Raw genomic sequence first — 16,553 nt, 5'->3', positions numbered from 1 at the left:
TATCAAGCTTTTCCCCCGGTGTAGCTGCTTTGAGCACAATAAAGCACAATTCCAAGGAGGTAGCAGAGCTTGCGTGGGGATCCCCTGTGCAAAGGATGCAGTGTAAGCTCAGGAATGTGTGCAGGTGGCAGGTGTAGAATCTGCCCAGCAAAGCTGCTCTCGGTTATTTCATTCCGTGAGCTTGCCGTGCCTGCACTGTCCCCCTGCTGCTCCGTAACCACCTCCTGTCCTCTTCACATCCCGTGGTGAAAGGATCCATCCAAAGCGTCTCCCACGACTCAGAGAACCACCTGTCCCAGGTTGGTGTCAGGGTCCAGAAGGTCTCCAGGCAGAAGAACGGGATTTTCCAGCAGGAGGAGGGGAGTGGGGAGTGGCGAGGCCCCATCCGACCCCCTCTGCAGTGCAAGGTGAAGGAGGGAGGGGGAGATTTCCTCTTCACTGGGAGTGAACACTCTGGGGAAGCCTGGCTGGGCTGTGCCCCTCGGCTGAAGGATTTCCTGCTGGTTTTGATTTCCCCCAGGCTGCCAGAGCAAGGGGAGCCAAACCCTGCGAGTCTGAGCTCAAACAGGAGAGACACTGGCTGAGAGTTGAAAAATTTCAGCCCAATCTTTGATATTGAATCTGGAGCAGAGTTAAAACCAAGGACTAAAGGTAACAATTCCACCCAAACTGGACCTGGAGGATTTCCTGAAGATAATGGCTCTGTGAGCCCTGTAAAGTGACTTTTAACTCACAATAATTTCTTTTTCATCACATTTTCTTTGCCTCGCGCTGGATTTTGGAAAGACAGTATTTTGGGGAAGGTTAGAAAGCAGCCTGTGCTCAGTACTAGAAAAGTCTCTCTAACATCTCTTGCTCTGTGTAAATGTTATGTGTTTTTTCTCTAGGTATTTTTCTCCCCTCCCCAATCTCTGCTTGATTTCTCTTCCTTTAAAGGCAAATGTGAATACTCCCTCTAACCTGGGAGGAAAAAACTACCTCTAAAGCAAAAAAAGCCCTGTCTTCCTCAAGAATTACTTGATTTTTAAAATGGAATGTAGGTGCTGTAAAAAGTACGTGCTCTTTTCTGACATTGAAAAAACATTAAGGAGTTTAATATAAGCATAAACAAAATGCAAATTACGTTGCCTCTTTAAAGTTCTGTTGAACTAATTTAGGGTCAAGAATTGCTTATGATGGTATTTTCACCTAAATTATGTGCCTCTTTTCAATTGGCCTTTATTGTTTGATTGGTGGCTCCTCCCACCCTCCCTTAGTGCTTCAGCCAGACTCACACAATTGCCTGTATTTTATGTAAATGGAATTGCTACACCGTAAAATGATACACAAATGTGCCTACCACCCAGAACCCAATAAATGGTGTGAATAAACCCATTATTTCCCATGTAATGGCATCTGACTGCAGCCTGGGCAACACTGGGCTGACAGATGTGAGCCCATGACAGGGCCTGCAGAAAACTGAATGAGGAGAACTCTGACAGGCCACAATTAATTGACTTCTGGAATGACTCCTCTTTTCCACAGTTCTGCTTGGCTGAGCAAGATTCACAAATTGCTGTCTTGAACTTTTTTATGGGACAAAATAGCTGCCAATGAAAGTCTAAATGACATGAGCTTTGAATAGAAGTCATACAACGACCACACGGTGACACGTTTTTAAATGACATTGATTATTTGAGAAGTAGCAGCCACTTAATTGGAAGGGAATTAGGAAGGGGGGAAGAAATGGGAGGGAGTCAGAGGCCTGGGTACAGAAATACATTGTTAAACACTAACCAACACAATTTTACTAAAATAGGGAATGTCTCAATAAACATTTTTACATGTATTCACAGAAAGTATGATTTGGAGTCCAAGTCAGTTGTTCTTTTTGCTGTGAAAAAGCGTTCACAAAGCTAAATCAAGAGGAAATGCCATTAGCAAGGAAGAAAACAGAATAGGAATATGATCATGCTGACTTCCCTGGGGCCTCAGTACCTGCTCAGGCCTCTGGCTGTAGTCACAGTCAAGCTTACACAGGTTTAAAATACCTCCTTGTCTGTTGTTGGAAACTGAGGCAAAGCTCTGGCTTTGGAGGTCTAATTGACCTCCTAATCCCAGGACAAGTAGTGAAGATGAGGATTTTACCCCTCCTTGGTTTTTGTAGTACCTATCACATGCTCAAGAAACACTATATGAGTCTGCAAACTCATCAGAGATTTCCTTCCCCAAAACCTTCCTCAGCCCAACTCACTTGGAGAACTTTAGGTGGAAATGTTTAACTTGTTTCATGGATGCTTTGTTTGGGCTGATTTTTAAATCTGTTGAGGCACCAGAGCAGCTCCCTGCTGAATTGTTTTCCACTGGCCCCATGGGGAGGCAGCAGCTTGCAATTTCACTGGGTGGAATCATCAGGAATCACCACCTATTGCTGCTCCAGGTGTAACAGGCTGGCAGATGCTGGAGCTCACCTAAGGCTTTTTAGAGCAACCCCACACTGTGTCTTTAATTGTTCATCTTCCTCCAGCATGGAGGACCGTGGCTGTGCTTACCCAAAGAGGTCTCCAGTTTTGTTTCCTGGGAAAGATGATCTCATCCTCAGTGAGGAGGAGCATTACTGACAGTGGGTGTGTGGCTCAGTGTCACTCTTGCACTGAGAATGACCCAGGGACAGGCGGGAGGCAGGACTGTAGAAGGTTCAAAGAAGGATTTATTTGGTTTAAATAGAGTGATACGATGGATTCTGTTTGATTGGCTACTAAGAAAACACCTTCCTCACACATGTCCTTGAGAGGAACAGAAAGATGAAGTAGAAAAACACCACCTGCAGATTGTTTATACTTAAGTTATCACATCCTTACAACTCCCTGAAAACTCTCACAAGCTGCTGTGAGAAACGCTTACTGTTTGCTGTTTCTCTCTCTCTGTCCCATGGCACCCACAGCTCAGGGGAAGGAGGCAGTTTAGGACCAGCCCAGAGAACACCACAGCTCTGCCTGCCCTTGCCCAGCTCCCCCACAGCCCAGTGAGTGATGCACTACAAGAGCTGTCCTTTGTTGTGTCTTCACTTCTGCCTCCCTGCCTGCTTCGAGCCTGAGCAGAGAACAAAACATTCCGAGTTAGGGTTTACTGTGAGTTTTTATTGAGTTCAAGCCATCACCAGGCACCAGCCAGCCCTGGAGTGGGCACAGGCACAGGGACCTGGTGGCACAAACCCCGTGGTGCTGGCCCTGCCTGTGTGTGGCTGGCACAGCTACAAAGAATAACACACCGTACAGAGTGAAGAGCAGGCTGATATATCAGTGTAATCAACAGGTTTATAACTGCATAAGCATATCTTTTTCTAAATGCACTGCTTTACTGATGTCTTTAACTGAAGAAAAGATTAAACATTCATTTATTTTCATTTAGCAACTGTTTTTTTAATTTACTTTCATTTGTATAATAAAATGCAAATCAATGCACATTCTCATGGTGTTAACACCAGAATTAGTTCTTTTTCTAGACTAAGTTGCTTTCTTTGTAATACTAAAAAGAGAATTACAATTGATATATATGATCCTATATATGTCTTCTTTAAAATCAGTGCAGCTCCTACAGGTACTGCCCGAGTAAAACCACTTCAGTTGTGATGAAAAGGCTTTAAAATGATCATTTATCGCGCAGTAACTAGTATTTCTCCTAAACACACTAATATTTACTATTAGTTATAAAAGATATATCACACTAATGTTTCAAAATACGCAAGACACCTGAAGCTAACCACAACATTTCTCAGACGCCCAGAGATTGGCCCTAGTAATGCCAAGGTCCACCCCCATATGAATCACTCACTCAAGGGCTGGACTCGGTGATCCTTGTGAGTCCCTTCCAAGTCAGAACATTCTGTGATTCTGAGAATTCCAAATTAGCGGAACTTTACGATTTCTAGTCATTCATAGCACAAAAGAAAGCAAAACAGAGGATCAGGAGCCCAGCAGAAGGCTTGTTTCACTGCCTGGTAATGCAGGACACCTTATGTGTTCCACACGTTGGTCCTGCCCCAGTGTCCCATGTCAAGAATTGACACTTTGTCCAATGAGGCAGAATAAAAGCTGCTCTTTACTTTGTTTGGGTGTCCCTCCAGACCATGGCCACAGAAGCCCACGGACTCAGAGGCCAGTACTGACACCTCTTTGAAGTCAAGAAGCAAGGAACAGAGGATGGGGACTTTCTCCACTGCACAGACTGCTGGAGCACGTTTTGCCCACAACCAAGGGGACAGACTCCTTCAGCACCCTGCAGAGTGCAACTGCAGCCCTGTGCACAGCCAAGGAGCAAAAGGATTTCTCAGAGGGAACTGCTCTTATCTTTCACTACTGAAAGGAAGGGCAAAAAACCCAGTCTGTCACCCATTGCTGGCTCCCAGCAGGACACAGCCTCCTTCTGCACCTTTAGCAGGTTCTGCTCAGGCTGGGAGTTTTAGTGCTGGCTGTGCTTTGGAAAGTGGAGACCCTTCAGAGAGTAGAACTGCTCCAAAGACAGCCATGGCACTTTTAGGTCCACCATCGATTCCATATCCTATTCTGACCAAAACATTGGAAGAAATGAGACTTGTGCTATCCTTGACAAAGTACTAAGTGTTTACAAGCCAAGTAATAATAGACACCAGGCCTGAATTCCTGAAAGCCTCTCTCCAGAGCACTTTGGCTAATGTGTAGTCACAGAGGTTCTTTTAAGCCTTCTAACAATTCCCTGCAAAACTGCCAGCAGTGGCTTTGTGTTCTATTTCACCAAGTCCTGTAAGGGCAGTTTTAGAAATCCAAGTCCAGGAAGGCTCTCATGTGAGCTTCCCATGGCTACAAGAAATAAAAGCTGGCACAGTAAGTCCAGAGGCACCAACAAGGTACAGACCTAATAACTATGAGATCCAAATACCTTGATTGCCTCCAGATGGTTTTAAAGTTGTAAGGAAGAAGTACAGATTTCTCTGTACCTGGTGAGAACTTCTGAAGACATACCACAACCCAAAGAACACCAGTAGAATTAAAAATCCATCCCAGGAAGAATGGACGTATATTCTCCTTTGTGCTAATTCTCTGTATGTCAAAAGACTCACCCTGTCTGCCCACAGGCTTCACGCAGAGAGGAACCAGCATTTTCCAAGTACTTGCACTCTGTCTTGAGACTCCTCAAATTGGAGTCCCAGAAACAGGAAAGAAATCCAGTTTCTACCACCTGAACAACAAAAGGCACACCAGGAGAGAATATCCCACCTCATAAAGAGGAAAAGCTTTATGACAGGAGGCCCTTCTTTAAGCTAAAGATACACCAGCAGAGAATATCCCACCTCATAAAGAGGGAAACAGAATGGGAGAACCTGAGAGCAGGAATGCACCCCCTGAACTCCCCAGCACACACAGAAAAACCCAGCACTGAAGAGCCTTCAGTGTGAAGATGTGAAGCATGTTCTGGGTCAGAAGATGACACAGAATGCTTCATCCCACAATCTCCATCACAGGATGCACACCACTGCTCTGCAGAATGTCTTCCTGACAACTCCCTGGTGTAGTCCCAGTGTCTGGGCTGATGTCATTTGTTTCCTGGTGATTCTAATACCATTTATTTCCCATCAATTCTAGAAGTCTCCGTAATTCCATTCTGATTATATTTGTCACAAAAACTTACAGCCATAAGACCTGAACTTAGGGATTTCAGCAGCTCCTTCTGTAGCATCTGGTGGAGTCCTACACTGAGAACACCTGTATGGACAACAGCCTGTGCACAGGCCAAAAGGCAACAGTGAGACCTCCCTCAAAGCCTGAATTTGTCAGGGAATTCTTCCTGTTTCTTTCTCAAAGGGGTTATTGTTACCCATTAACACATTAATTCTGTTGCTCCTTTACAGGAAACCACAGAAGCCACAGGCGCCACTGAAGACATTTAACAAGGATTTGCATCATAACTTTGATTTCAGGGCAACCAAGACCTTTGCAAACCACTGTAGTTTGTACCATCACCAACATCTTGCTAAATCACTATCTAAGGGCTTTAGCAATTCAGTCCAAAGAACTGGCAGATTTCCTAAACTGCTTAAAAGAGATGATAATTTCTGTATCAAACAATCAATCTTTGAGACAGATTATCTGTGCTGTAAATGAACTAAACTGAGATACAAGACCTTACTCTTTCATGTGACAGAGAGAGAGAACAGCATCACTGGAAAACAGCCAGAAGGCTGGGTACAAGGCTTCAGTGAACTGGGCTTTGAATTTATAGATCAGGTTATTCTTCTCCCCCACCGCCATGAAAATCACAAAGCCCCCCTCGCAGTGCAGCAGCACCCCAATCTTGGTGGCCTTTGTGTTGGGCAGGCACTTTTCCACGTCGTTGTGCCAGGATGATATTTTGGAGTTGAGCCACTCGACGCACCAGGACCTGCAGTTCCTGCCCAGGCGGCTCTCGGGGCCCTGGCGCTCCATGCTGCCGTAGCAGACGCCGATGCCGCAGAAGCTGCCCTGCTGCAGCTCCACCTCCCAGTAGTGGATGCCTCTCTTGAAGCACTGGAAGCCCAGCACCTGGCGGTAATCGGTGAAGCGCTGAGGGTGGTACCTGTGGCCTGGGAAGGTGTCCGAGATGGACATCCTGGTGTAGTTGTCAGCCAGAACCACGGTGTTGTGAGCCGTGTTGTAATCCAGCGTGATGTTGGCAGCATCTGCAATGACACGGGTCACTCGAAGGTGCTGAAGAACAAAGCACTTTTGTTTATCCTGTCCTGCCTCAGCACTTGTTGCTACGTTTATCTGCCAGCTCTGCTCTCCTCCTCAGTGCAGCCAGTTCTTAGGGTCACAGTACGAGCTGCTGGGTTCAACTGCAGCTCTGTCACACAACAGGCAAATGGAGGGTGAGTTTTCTTCCTTCCTGCAGCCTCACAGGATCCCCTTATCACCCAAATACCCCAAAAGAAGGTCATGGCTGATCTGGCAGCAAAAGGTATGCCATGTTTTATAGCATCTTAACAAGCCATCATGGGCTCACATAAAAGCCTACATTTCAGGCTTTTTAAAAAGAATCCAGTCCATTACAGTGTGTTTCTAGGCTACCCTAATGCTGTCTTTTTTTGGGGAAACCAAAATCCTTACTTGAAAAACTTCATTTATCTTCATTCAGAAGATTCACAGGTGCTGAAGATTAATTTGATGCATCCAGCAAAAGAACCACTTAGAAACCTCCTGGCCCCCTTTTTCTCCAGAAATTTCCTTCTTTTTTCACAACCCATTAATCTAACAAAACCCCCTCAGATGTATTTTTGTCAGGTCACTACAGAGGACACATAACACCAGTACAACAAGAGCAAAGTTCATCTTTAAGGAGTGTAATGTTGGGTGTCTTACACTGCAAGAGCTCCTCTCTGGGTTTCTTCAGGAAGCTGTCGATCAGCTCTTTAGCAGCACCAGCAGCAGCTGTGGTGGTTGGTGTGGTGGTTGGTGCTGTGTCAACAGAAGAACAGAGAGTCTGGCCAGCTGGGAAGAGACCTCACATGTTTAACACCCCATCACAGACACACTCAGGCTGGAGCTGATCTGGTTTAGCCTCCTGCTCCATGCAGGGTTAACTTCAATATTAGCTCAGGCTGTTCACTGTCATGTCAAGTTTTGAAAATCCCACTCTCTGGACAACTTCTCTCAGTGTTTGATTGCTCCCACAGTGGCCAGTAGGAGCTGAACTTTTGTTCAATACACCAACACTAATGACCATCTTATTATTTTAAGAGCAATCAATGAAAATTAGAATACGCATGATGAAAGTTTGGACTCACCAACTTTAGCAGCTTTCTTTTTCTCTTCTGGAGGGGGGAAAAGAAAAAAGTAAACTGTGAGTTCTACTGGGAGGCAAAAGCCACTGGTAAGACTGTGTCAGCTGTAATACCATCACCACGGCTCTTCTGAAACTGCAGCAGTAAAGAGCTGACAGTCCAGCAGGCTGAAGCCATGTACAGATACCCTCACACTGGAAAGCTGCACATCAAGCACAGCCTTCCATTTGCTTCCTATTTCACAGGGTCATAAGCCTGGAAGGAGCTTGATCTCCCCTCCAGGAGCAGTGTGCTCAGGCACGTGGAATGCTCCTGTTCCCATGAGGAACACTGACTATTCCTTTCCTCTTTACAGCAGAGCTTTCAGTGCAGCAACAGGAGCTGCAGCTCCACTCCATCCTGCTTCCCCAGCACAGCCCCTGACTGCTCCACACCCAGCACTTGGACCATGTGTCAAGAGCTCCCTGGAAGTAACAGAAGCTGTTTCTTAACACTTACATTTAGTTCAAAAAGAAAACATGGAAGATCATCCAAACAGGCTACAGTGCCCATTAATTCTGGTATCTGGACAAAACAGAACTGGAAGGGCCCAGTATAACCTGCCACAAAGACCATCACCCCAGCCCTAGACTGGAGGCAGCAAAATGTTTGAGTAAGGCTCCTCTAATCAACACTTACTGGTGGTATCTGTCGCCCCCTGTGAAGTGTTTTGAGCCTGGGAAATGGTTTTCTCTTTGTGGGTCTGGTCTGTGAGGGAGCAAGAAAACAATCAGAACATGAACAGAACTCAACTAAGCAGAACTCTACACGTACGAATCTGTCAAAGAAACTAAAAGGTGTTTGGCATAAATTAAAAAAACCTGCTCACAAGGCATGCATCCCCAAGTACCACAAAGCACCCTCCCTTCCCTGTGCCCAGGTGCTCACTGCAGGTCACCACTGCATCACCACCACAGCAAACAGCTCTTGGGTAACTGCCTCAACTCTTATTTAACAGCAAAGCCATAGTTAGGAGAGGATGCTGTTCTGTAGTACTTACGTGGTCCAGGAGGCTTTTTCCCAACAGCTTTGTTTGGATGAGCTGCTACAGGGGCCTTAATTTTCACAGGTTTGGCTGCAATGATGATAATTTACATTATGGTTTGTATGGCCAGGAACAGTCATGCGTTAGTGAGGACATTTTGCCATCTTCTCCATCCTTCCTGCCTTATGGCAGGCAGAGTCCTGCCACTCTAAAGACTTTCAAATCTCCCCTCAAATCCACATCCTAACCACATCCACCCCTGCTACACAGTAACACCATAAATTACTGCAAGGAAGAAAGGCTGAGCTGTGCCAGAAGGGTGCAGTATCATGATACTCATCAGCTTATCCAAGTACAGATAACAGCGAAGAAACACTGGCACGTTTTGTCTCCCAATTTAGCCCAGACTGTAATGTTTTTGTGTGGAAATGGAACACTGCAGAGATTGGAAGGCACAATTTATATTAACCAACTGTATTTGTTGCATTTTTTTAAAAAATTGTATTTGTATTGGAAAAATCCCTCATTTCAGCCCAAAGCAAAAGCAGAAAATGCCAATTTCCCCAGTGATACAGTACCGTCTTCTTTTTTCTCCCGACTCTGATCGACTGAAATTTTCACTATGTCTTTGAGGGTAATGGCAGACTGGTAAGTGGAATGCATCACGTTTTGGTCCATTTCAACTACAGGAACAAAAGCCTCTTTTGTTGATGTTCGTTGCAGTGCTGCTGCTCTCTGAAACAACAAATGAGAGACCACCTTGTGTAGCACACAGAGAAAAATACAACCAGCTTACTTTAACTGGGATGCAGTTTGTGCTTTCATCTCAAATTCAAGGGAACAAAGGCCACAGTCAGACACAGCTCGTGGCAAAATTCCAGCAGCAGCTCAGACACCTTAATTCCCACTGGTAACCCATGAGCAGCCATGTCACAGCACAGAGCTGCCACACCTCAGGGAGGTGACTCCTGCCCAGAGACCCCTCTCTGCTTGTGGCAGAGGCTGAACTGGGAGAGTCACCAGACTCCCTTCAGCATTCTTTCACTGATATTTGTGTACTTTTTAGGACATCCTTTGACAGCAGGTTCTTGCACACCACTGCATTTCCATTTGACTGGAAGTGTCTGGAGAGTATGACGACCACAGCAGGTTTTTGTTATTCTGCATTCTAGAATGAAGAACTGGATTCACACTTAAATGACACATTACCTTCAAAAACAGAACATCATCAATTTCAGTCAGTGCCATCTCAATCTGATCTTTGAGAGACTGAATTTCATTCTTCTTATTTCCCAGAACACTGTAAATATAATCAAACTTATTCCAAACTCTCTTTTCTTCCTCTGTAATTGCTTTCATGATCTCATTTTCTCTTTCTTCAATTACAGCTTTAACTTCTGAAAACTCATTTCTGATCAATTCCTTCTTTCTTGAAGCTGTCTCCTGGGGCAGACAAGAGCAGATAGGTATTGATTTCAAAAGAACAGTTTGTAAACAAAATACTCTAAGTGCTACTGCATGAAAGCCTCTGAGGAACATGTGGGCTTCTCTTCCTTGAAACAAGCAAGAGCAGAGCTGTTGATTTCTATGTGGTTTGGAAAGAAAATTCCTTCACTCACAAGGAACGGAGCCCATTCTCAGTCTCACCCTCACGGGAGAGTATAAAACCTTGCACAGTGCCAGGTTTACTCCCATCTCCCACAGAGCTGTCTGGCCCTGCCAAAACTCCTCTTTTCTGTTCTTTCCTAGTAACACCTTCTCCTGCCAATGCAGCCTCAGCACTACAGCCCTTGTCACAAGGGTACAATCACTAACACCATGCAGTGGCCAGTGGGTGCCTGGCAACCTGAGAGCACTCTGAGCAGCTCCCCACTTACAGCAGACTGGCTCTGTTTTGTTTTCACCGTGCTCATTGCCCGGGCAGTTCTTTCACTCTGGTTATGCAGCTCCGTAAGTTTTTTCTTCAGCAGCGACTGCAACAGGAGAGACCAGAACATATTTCAGAGAGGCAGTTGTCATGTCTGCTCTTCCTTTTAAATACTCTTGTAAGCATTTAGTACTCTCAGCTTAAAACCTACCTGCCCTTGAAGCTCAGGGGGTGTAAAAGCACCGTCCTGCACACGTGTGGCTTGTGGCATCCACACCCTCCCCACCTCTCCCAGGAGCAAGATGCCATTGCTGACACTCTCCTCACAAAGGACCCAGTGCTTTCATCAGCACAGTTCTCATGCTACCAATAAATGTTACATTAACTCTCAGTTTGGACTTCCAGCACAGTTGATGCTACTGATCACCCTACTCCTTTTGAGAACGTTCTCCCTCAGATGTGATTTACCTGTTCCTTTAGTTCAAGATTCTGCTAAGCTCAATCAGGGCTAAGTTCTGCAGCTAAGCTGTATACACACCCATGAACGGATGGGAGTTTGACCACCTAAACTTTTTCAGCATACTTGACTCATCCACACTGATTTTCAGCTGTGCTGAAAATAGAAAGGCCAGGTTTCCTTCCCTTCTACTCCATGACCCTCCTTCTGCCTTTCATCTACATACTTGAGATCTCCCTAGGATGCTTTTATAATTCTTCTTCTTAGGAACATCTGCAGCAGAATGCCGGCCCCTCAGGCAGGAGAAGCCTGGCAGGGAGCAGAGGAGGCTCGGAGCTCTGGGTGACGCCACAGAGCGTGGGAGGCCTCACTGGAGAGCCCAGCCCAGGACAGCCCAGCCCTGCCACTGCAGCTCCTGACAGCGCCTTCCCAGACCCCTGCTCTTGAGCAACATCTTGGAGAGATGGAACGAAAGGAATGGCTCTGGGGACGTGCCTGAGCACATGCTGGAGGGCAGATAACAGTTCAGCACTGCCAGACACGAGATTTACAATTTACAGTCGACGTCCTGTTCCGGCCTCCTGCCTGCACTGCAGAGCAGCTCCTGCGGCACCGAGGGACCAAGGGGCGCCCCGGGGAGCCCTTGGGAGGGTGTTTGAGCCCTTGGGAGGGTGTTTGAGCCCTTGGGAGGCTGCTCCAGCCCCGGGGAGCCCTTGGGAGGGTGTTCGAGCCCTTGGGAGGGTGTTTGAGCCCTTGGGAGGCTGCTCCAGCCCCGGGGAGCCCTTGGGAGGGTGTTCGAGCCCTTGGGAGGGTGTTTGAGCCCTTGGGAGGCTGCTCCAGCCCCGGGGAGCCCTTGGGAGGGTGTTTGAGCCCTTGGGAGGCTGCTCCAGCCCTGGGGAGCCCTTGGGAGGGTGTTCCAGCCCCGGGGAACCCTTGGGAGGGTGTTCCAGCCCCGGGGAACCCTTGGGAGGGTGTTCCAGCCCCGGGGAACCCTTGGGAGGGTGTTCCAGCCCCGGGGAACCCTTGGGAGGGTGTTCCAGCCCCGGGAAGCCCTTGGGAGGGTGTTCCAGCCTCGGGGAACCCCTGGGAGGATGTTCCAGCCCCGGGGTACCCCTGGGAGGGTGTTCCAGCCCCGGGGAACCCTTGGGAGGGTGTTCCAGCCCCGGGAAGCCCTTGGGAGGGTGTTCCAGCCCCGGGGTACCCCTGGGAGGGTGTTCCAGCCCCGGGGTACCCCTGGGAGGGTGTTCCAGCCCCGGGGAACCCTTGGGAGGGTGTTCCAGCCCCGGGAAGCCCTTGGGAGGGTGTTCCAGCCTCGGGGAACCCTTGGGAGGATGTTCCAGCCCCGGGGTACCCCTGGGAGGGTGTTCCAGCCTCGGGGTACCCCTGGGAGGGTGTTCCAGCCCCGGCGGCCACCGGTCACCCCTGCCCAGCCCCGGCTGCTCACCTGGGCAGAGGCCTTTGCCTGCTCCAGGGGGCTGGTGGGGCACAGCTTGTGCTCGAGCAGGCAGAGGGAGCAGATGCAGGCGCCGTGCTTGCTGCAGAAGAACTCGAAGAGCCTGTTGTGCTGGGGGCACTTGCGCAGCTGCAGGTCGCGCAGGGGCGGGCAGAGCTGGTGGTCGCGGAAGGCCGGGCTGTCGCGGTGCGGCCGCAGGTGCTCGGCGCAGAAGGACGCGGTGCAGGTCAGGCAGGTCTGCACGGCCGGCGCCTCCCGGCAGCTGTCGCAGGACACGGGGGGCTCCGCCGCGCAGCACCCCCCGACATCCCCATCCCCATCCTCATCCTCCTCCTCCTCGCCCTTGGCCCCGGAGCGGCCCTGGAGCTGCTCCACCACCCGGCACAGCACCGTGTTCTTCTGCAGCTGCGGGCGGCCCGCGAAGGTGGCGCGGCACTGCGGGCAGCTGAAGCCCCCCGAGAGGCCGGCCCAGCTGAGGTCCAGGCAGGAGGCGCAGAAGTTGTGCCCGCAGGGCACCGTCACGGGGCTGCTGAAGAGGCAGAGGCAGATGGAGCAGGTGAGCTCCTCCTCCAGCCCCGACAGGCCCGGCTCCGACTCCAGCGCCGCCATCGCCCCGTCCGCAGCTGCCCCGAGAACCCGAAACAAACCTGGGCTCGGAGAAACGAAACTGTGGCCCGGGCTTTCCGGAAAACTACGTGTCTCATCCCCGCCCCGACGGGAGGGGCAGCGGCCGGGGACGAGCCCGGCGGCGCCCGCCCCTGAGGGGAGCCGGGCAGCGCCGGCCTGCCGGGGGCTCTGCCAGGAGCGGGACCCCGGAGCGGGCCGGGCCGGGGCTCCGAGCGGGGCAGCGGCACCCGGAGTGCCCGAGGCGTCACCCGGAGTGCCCGAGGCCTCGGGGTCGGTTCTGAGCCGGTGCCCAGCCGCGCTGCCCGCCCCGCTCCCGGCCGGGCCCGGCTCAGGGAGCTCAGGCCAGCCCAGCGCTGTCCGGCTCTGCCCGGGGCTCAGGGAGAGGGCGAACCCCAAATCCCCCCGAGCACCGCCCCAGCCGCTCCCAGCTGCGGGTAACCTGGAGCTGGAGATCCTACGGACTCATAGGTTTGGGCTGGAAAGGACCTTAAAAATCGTCTGTTTGCGACAGCTGATGTCAGTGGGATGTTTTTAAAGTACACAGGTTACTGCTTTGTGATTGTGGAAACCATCACAACAGAAGATGCTTCCTCAAATATGTTCTCAGTCTAACTGTTCAATAATCACTGTTTCTAACAGGGACATTGATGCTGAATAGCACCATGGCAAGTACTCATGTCTTAATTAACTTGACCGCAAATCGTTCCAGTGGTCTCTTCCTCCTCGCTCTTCTGCCCTGCCTGCTGGTGTCCCAGGAACTTCCTTGGCGCCCGCTGTATTTCTGCACCCATGCTGGCAGCAGGGATAAAAGGAGCAGCCTGGCACAAAGTCTGTGGTCCCCCAACAATTTAAACAGAACCTGATGGGCTGCAACAGCAGGAGCCGTGTGCTCTGAACTCTTGTCCAGTGGGCAAAGAACACCTTGTGTGGAGAACTGCTGAGGTTCCCTTTAATGTCATTTAAAAGTATTAGCAGGTGATCTTGTTGGCGTTAGTCCTTGGGGACTTCCAAGAATGTTCAGGAGTTACACAGAATCACAGAATGAACTAGGTTGAAAAAGACCTTTAAGATCATCTAGTCCAACCTATGACCTAAACCAACATCTCCTCAACTAAACCATGGCACTGACTGCCACAGTCTAGTCTGTTTTTTAAACTACAGGGATGGTGATTCCACCAGCTTGGAATTGGGCAGACAGTTCCAGTGCCCAACTACTCTTTCAGTGAAGAATTTCTTTCTAGCATCTACCCAAAACTTGCCTTGGCACAGCTTAGGATTGTGTCCTCTCAGTCTGTCAGTTGCTGGCTGGGAGACCAACCCCACCTGGCCACAGGCACCTTTCAGAGAGTGATAAGGTCACCCCTGAGTCTCCTTTTCTCCAGGCTGAGCACCCCCAGCTCCCTCAGCCATTCCTCACAGCATTTATGTTCCCAGCCCCTCTCCAGCCTCGTTGCCTCCTCTGGACACGCTCAAGCATCTCAAGGTCCTTCCCAAACTGAGGGGCCAGGACTGGGCACAGCACTCCAGGTGTGCCCTCACCAGTGCTGAGCACAGGGGAAGGATCACCTCCCTGCTCCTGCTGGCCACTGTTCCTGATCCAGGCCAGGGGCTCTTGGCCCTTTTGGCCATCTGGGCACACTGCCGGCTCATGTTCATGCTCATTTTATAAAGATAGCTTCTTCTCAAAAGAAGCCATGTTGGGTGGTCTGTTACAAGTGAAATCAGCTCCTGGCCAGTTCTTTTGGACTATTAAATTAAAATCTGGAGAATCATTGTGAAGCTATGTTGCACAGATACCATGAACTTGCACCTACATCAGTTACCCCTCCAGCCTTTTTACACTCCTTCAGGATAAGCTGTAGAGGGGTTGTGTGTCACAGGGCTCTGAGTCACTGCTCAGGAACAGATACAGGTGCAGAAAGGACAATGCAGGCATTTGGGGCTGCAGGGCTGTGACAGGAGCAAAAGTTCAGGGATCAGCTCTGTCATGTGCTGGAGGGTGGAGGAGTTTCTAGGAGATGGGCACCGTGCCACAGGTTTACAGCGTGGCTGGGATGTGCTGTGCAGGACTTTGTAACTGCTGGCAGAGGAAATGCAAACACCTGACAGGGGGTGGCTGATAGTGGCTGCAAAGGAACACGCAGAGAGCTGTGCTGTGCATGAGATGGGACAAAAGAGCAGCTCTTAATGTTTGCATTTTTTATTTTTCCATAGGTGAACGAACACCCTGGGCTTATCTGGACTAAGCCTCTGTCATCTTTCAAAGACTCAGCACGTTCACTGTATTCTTCTGTGGCACTCGTGGTATCAAGTGATATAGACAAAGGTATGCAAATAAAAAGGGTAAATATAAACCCTCACAACTGTAGCTTCTCCTTCTGGAGCATAGCACAGGATGTTTAGAGCTCAGATGAGCAATTTAAGTTCCACATTGTCAACAAGGGCTTGAAATTCTCATTTGGAGGAAGCCCAACCACTTCTGCTGTCTATGAAACAACAAAGTTTTAACATAAAAAATTACTGCTACCATTTAAATAGCTACTTAAGTTATACTCAATTTTGCTTGCAAATACTTGAGAACTTCCTGTGATTCTGAACTAAGTCTAACCCTTTGCCCAGACACTGCACATTCAAGATGCCCCCAGAGCCCAAGCAGGGCTTTAGAAGCACAGTGGGATAAATTGTACCTCACATTCCTGCCCCCAGCAAAGGGGCTGGAGAGAGATGGGAAAGCCCCAGGGACAGCAAGGCAGCAGTGAGGGTTTGTTCAGCATTTCACCACCTCCTTGTGGGATTCATGTGCACTGTCCCATCCCAGATTCCTCAGAGCAGAAGAGGATGGGACAGGGAGGGCTCTTGGCAGTTCCCTCAGGCTGCCTGTCCTTGGTCTGATTTGAATGAGCAGTGAAGCAGTAGCTTCATGCAAACTTGGTAACTCAAGATTTTACCTTCAAAACACCCTCTCTCAGGGGTGTATTTGTCTTCCAGCATCTCCTGTTTGGCACAGCCAGAATGACTCTGCATCATTTAATTCATGCCAAAAATGCAGAGTAGGCAATGGAACAAGAAACACTTGCATTTAGCTTTTGCAACTTCCTAAGAATTAACAAGTAACAATTTCCCTTAGGAAAACAATCCTTCCATTAATCCCCATTGTCTGAGCATGACTGTGCTCATGTCTGGCATCTTCTTTTCATCCAGTTTGCAAGAACAGCCACATGAATCTAACTGAACTTTGCTCTAAAAAACAAATCCTAGCATGAAATACTGGTATTTGAAGTGAACCAAAACACAGATTCATTTTACTTGTATAAAAACAATTCCTTCACAAACAAGACATTTTGCTAGGGC

At 49.1% G+C, this 16,553-nt stretch overlaps 1 protein-coding gene across 1 annotated transcript; it reads right to left on the bottom strand.

Moving 5' to 3' along the window:
- Positions 1-3,098: 3,098 nt before the first annotated feature.
- Positions 3,099-13,277, bottom strand: TRIM25 (tripartite motif containing 25). The gene is made up of 9 exons (XM_064395576.1): positions 12,567-13,277; positions 10,676-10,771; positions 10,008-10,241; positions 9,377-9,533; positions 8,814-8,888; positions 8,453-8,521; positions 7,778-7,804; positions 7,353-7,448; positions 3,099-6,673 (listed from the first exon to the last, which is right to left on the bottom strand). Exons 1-9 carry the CDS (start codon positions 13,182-13,184, stop codon positions 6,141-6,143), a joined length of 1,905 nt encoding a protein of 634 aa, XP_064251646.1. The 5' UTR covers positions 13,185-13,277; the 3' UTR covers positions 3,099-6,140.
- Positions 13,278-16,553: the final 3,276 nt, after the last annotated feature.

The sequence above is a fragment of the Passer domesticus genome, chromosome 20 (assembly GCF_036417665.1).
Source record: "Passer domesticus isolate bPasDom1 chromosome 20, bPasDom1.hap1, whole genome shotgun sequence".
Lineage (NCBI taxonomy): Eukaryota > Metazoa > Chordata > Aves > Passeriformes > Passeridae > Passer > Passer domesticus.
This window is presented reverse-complemented; position numbering and strand designations above follow the sequence as displayed.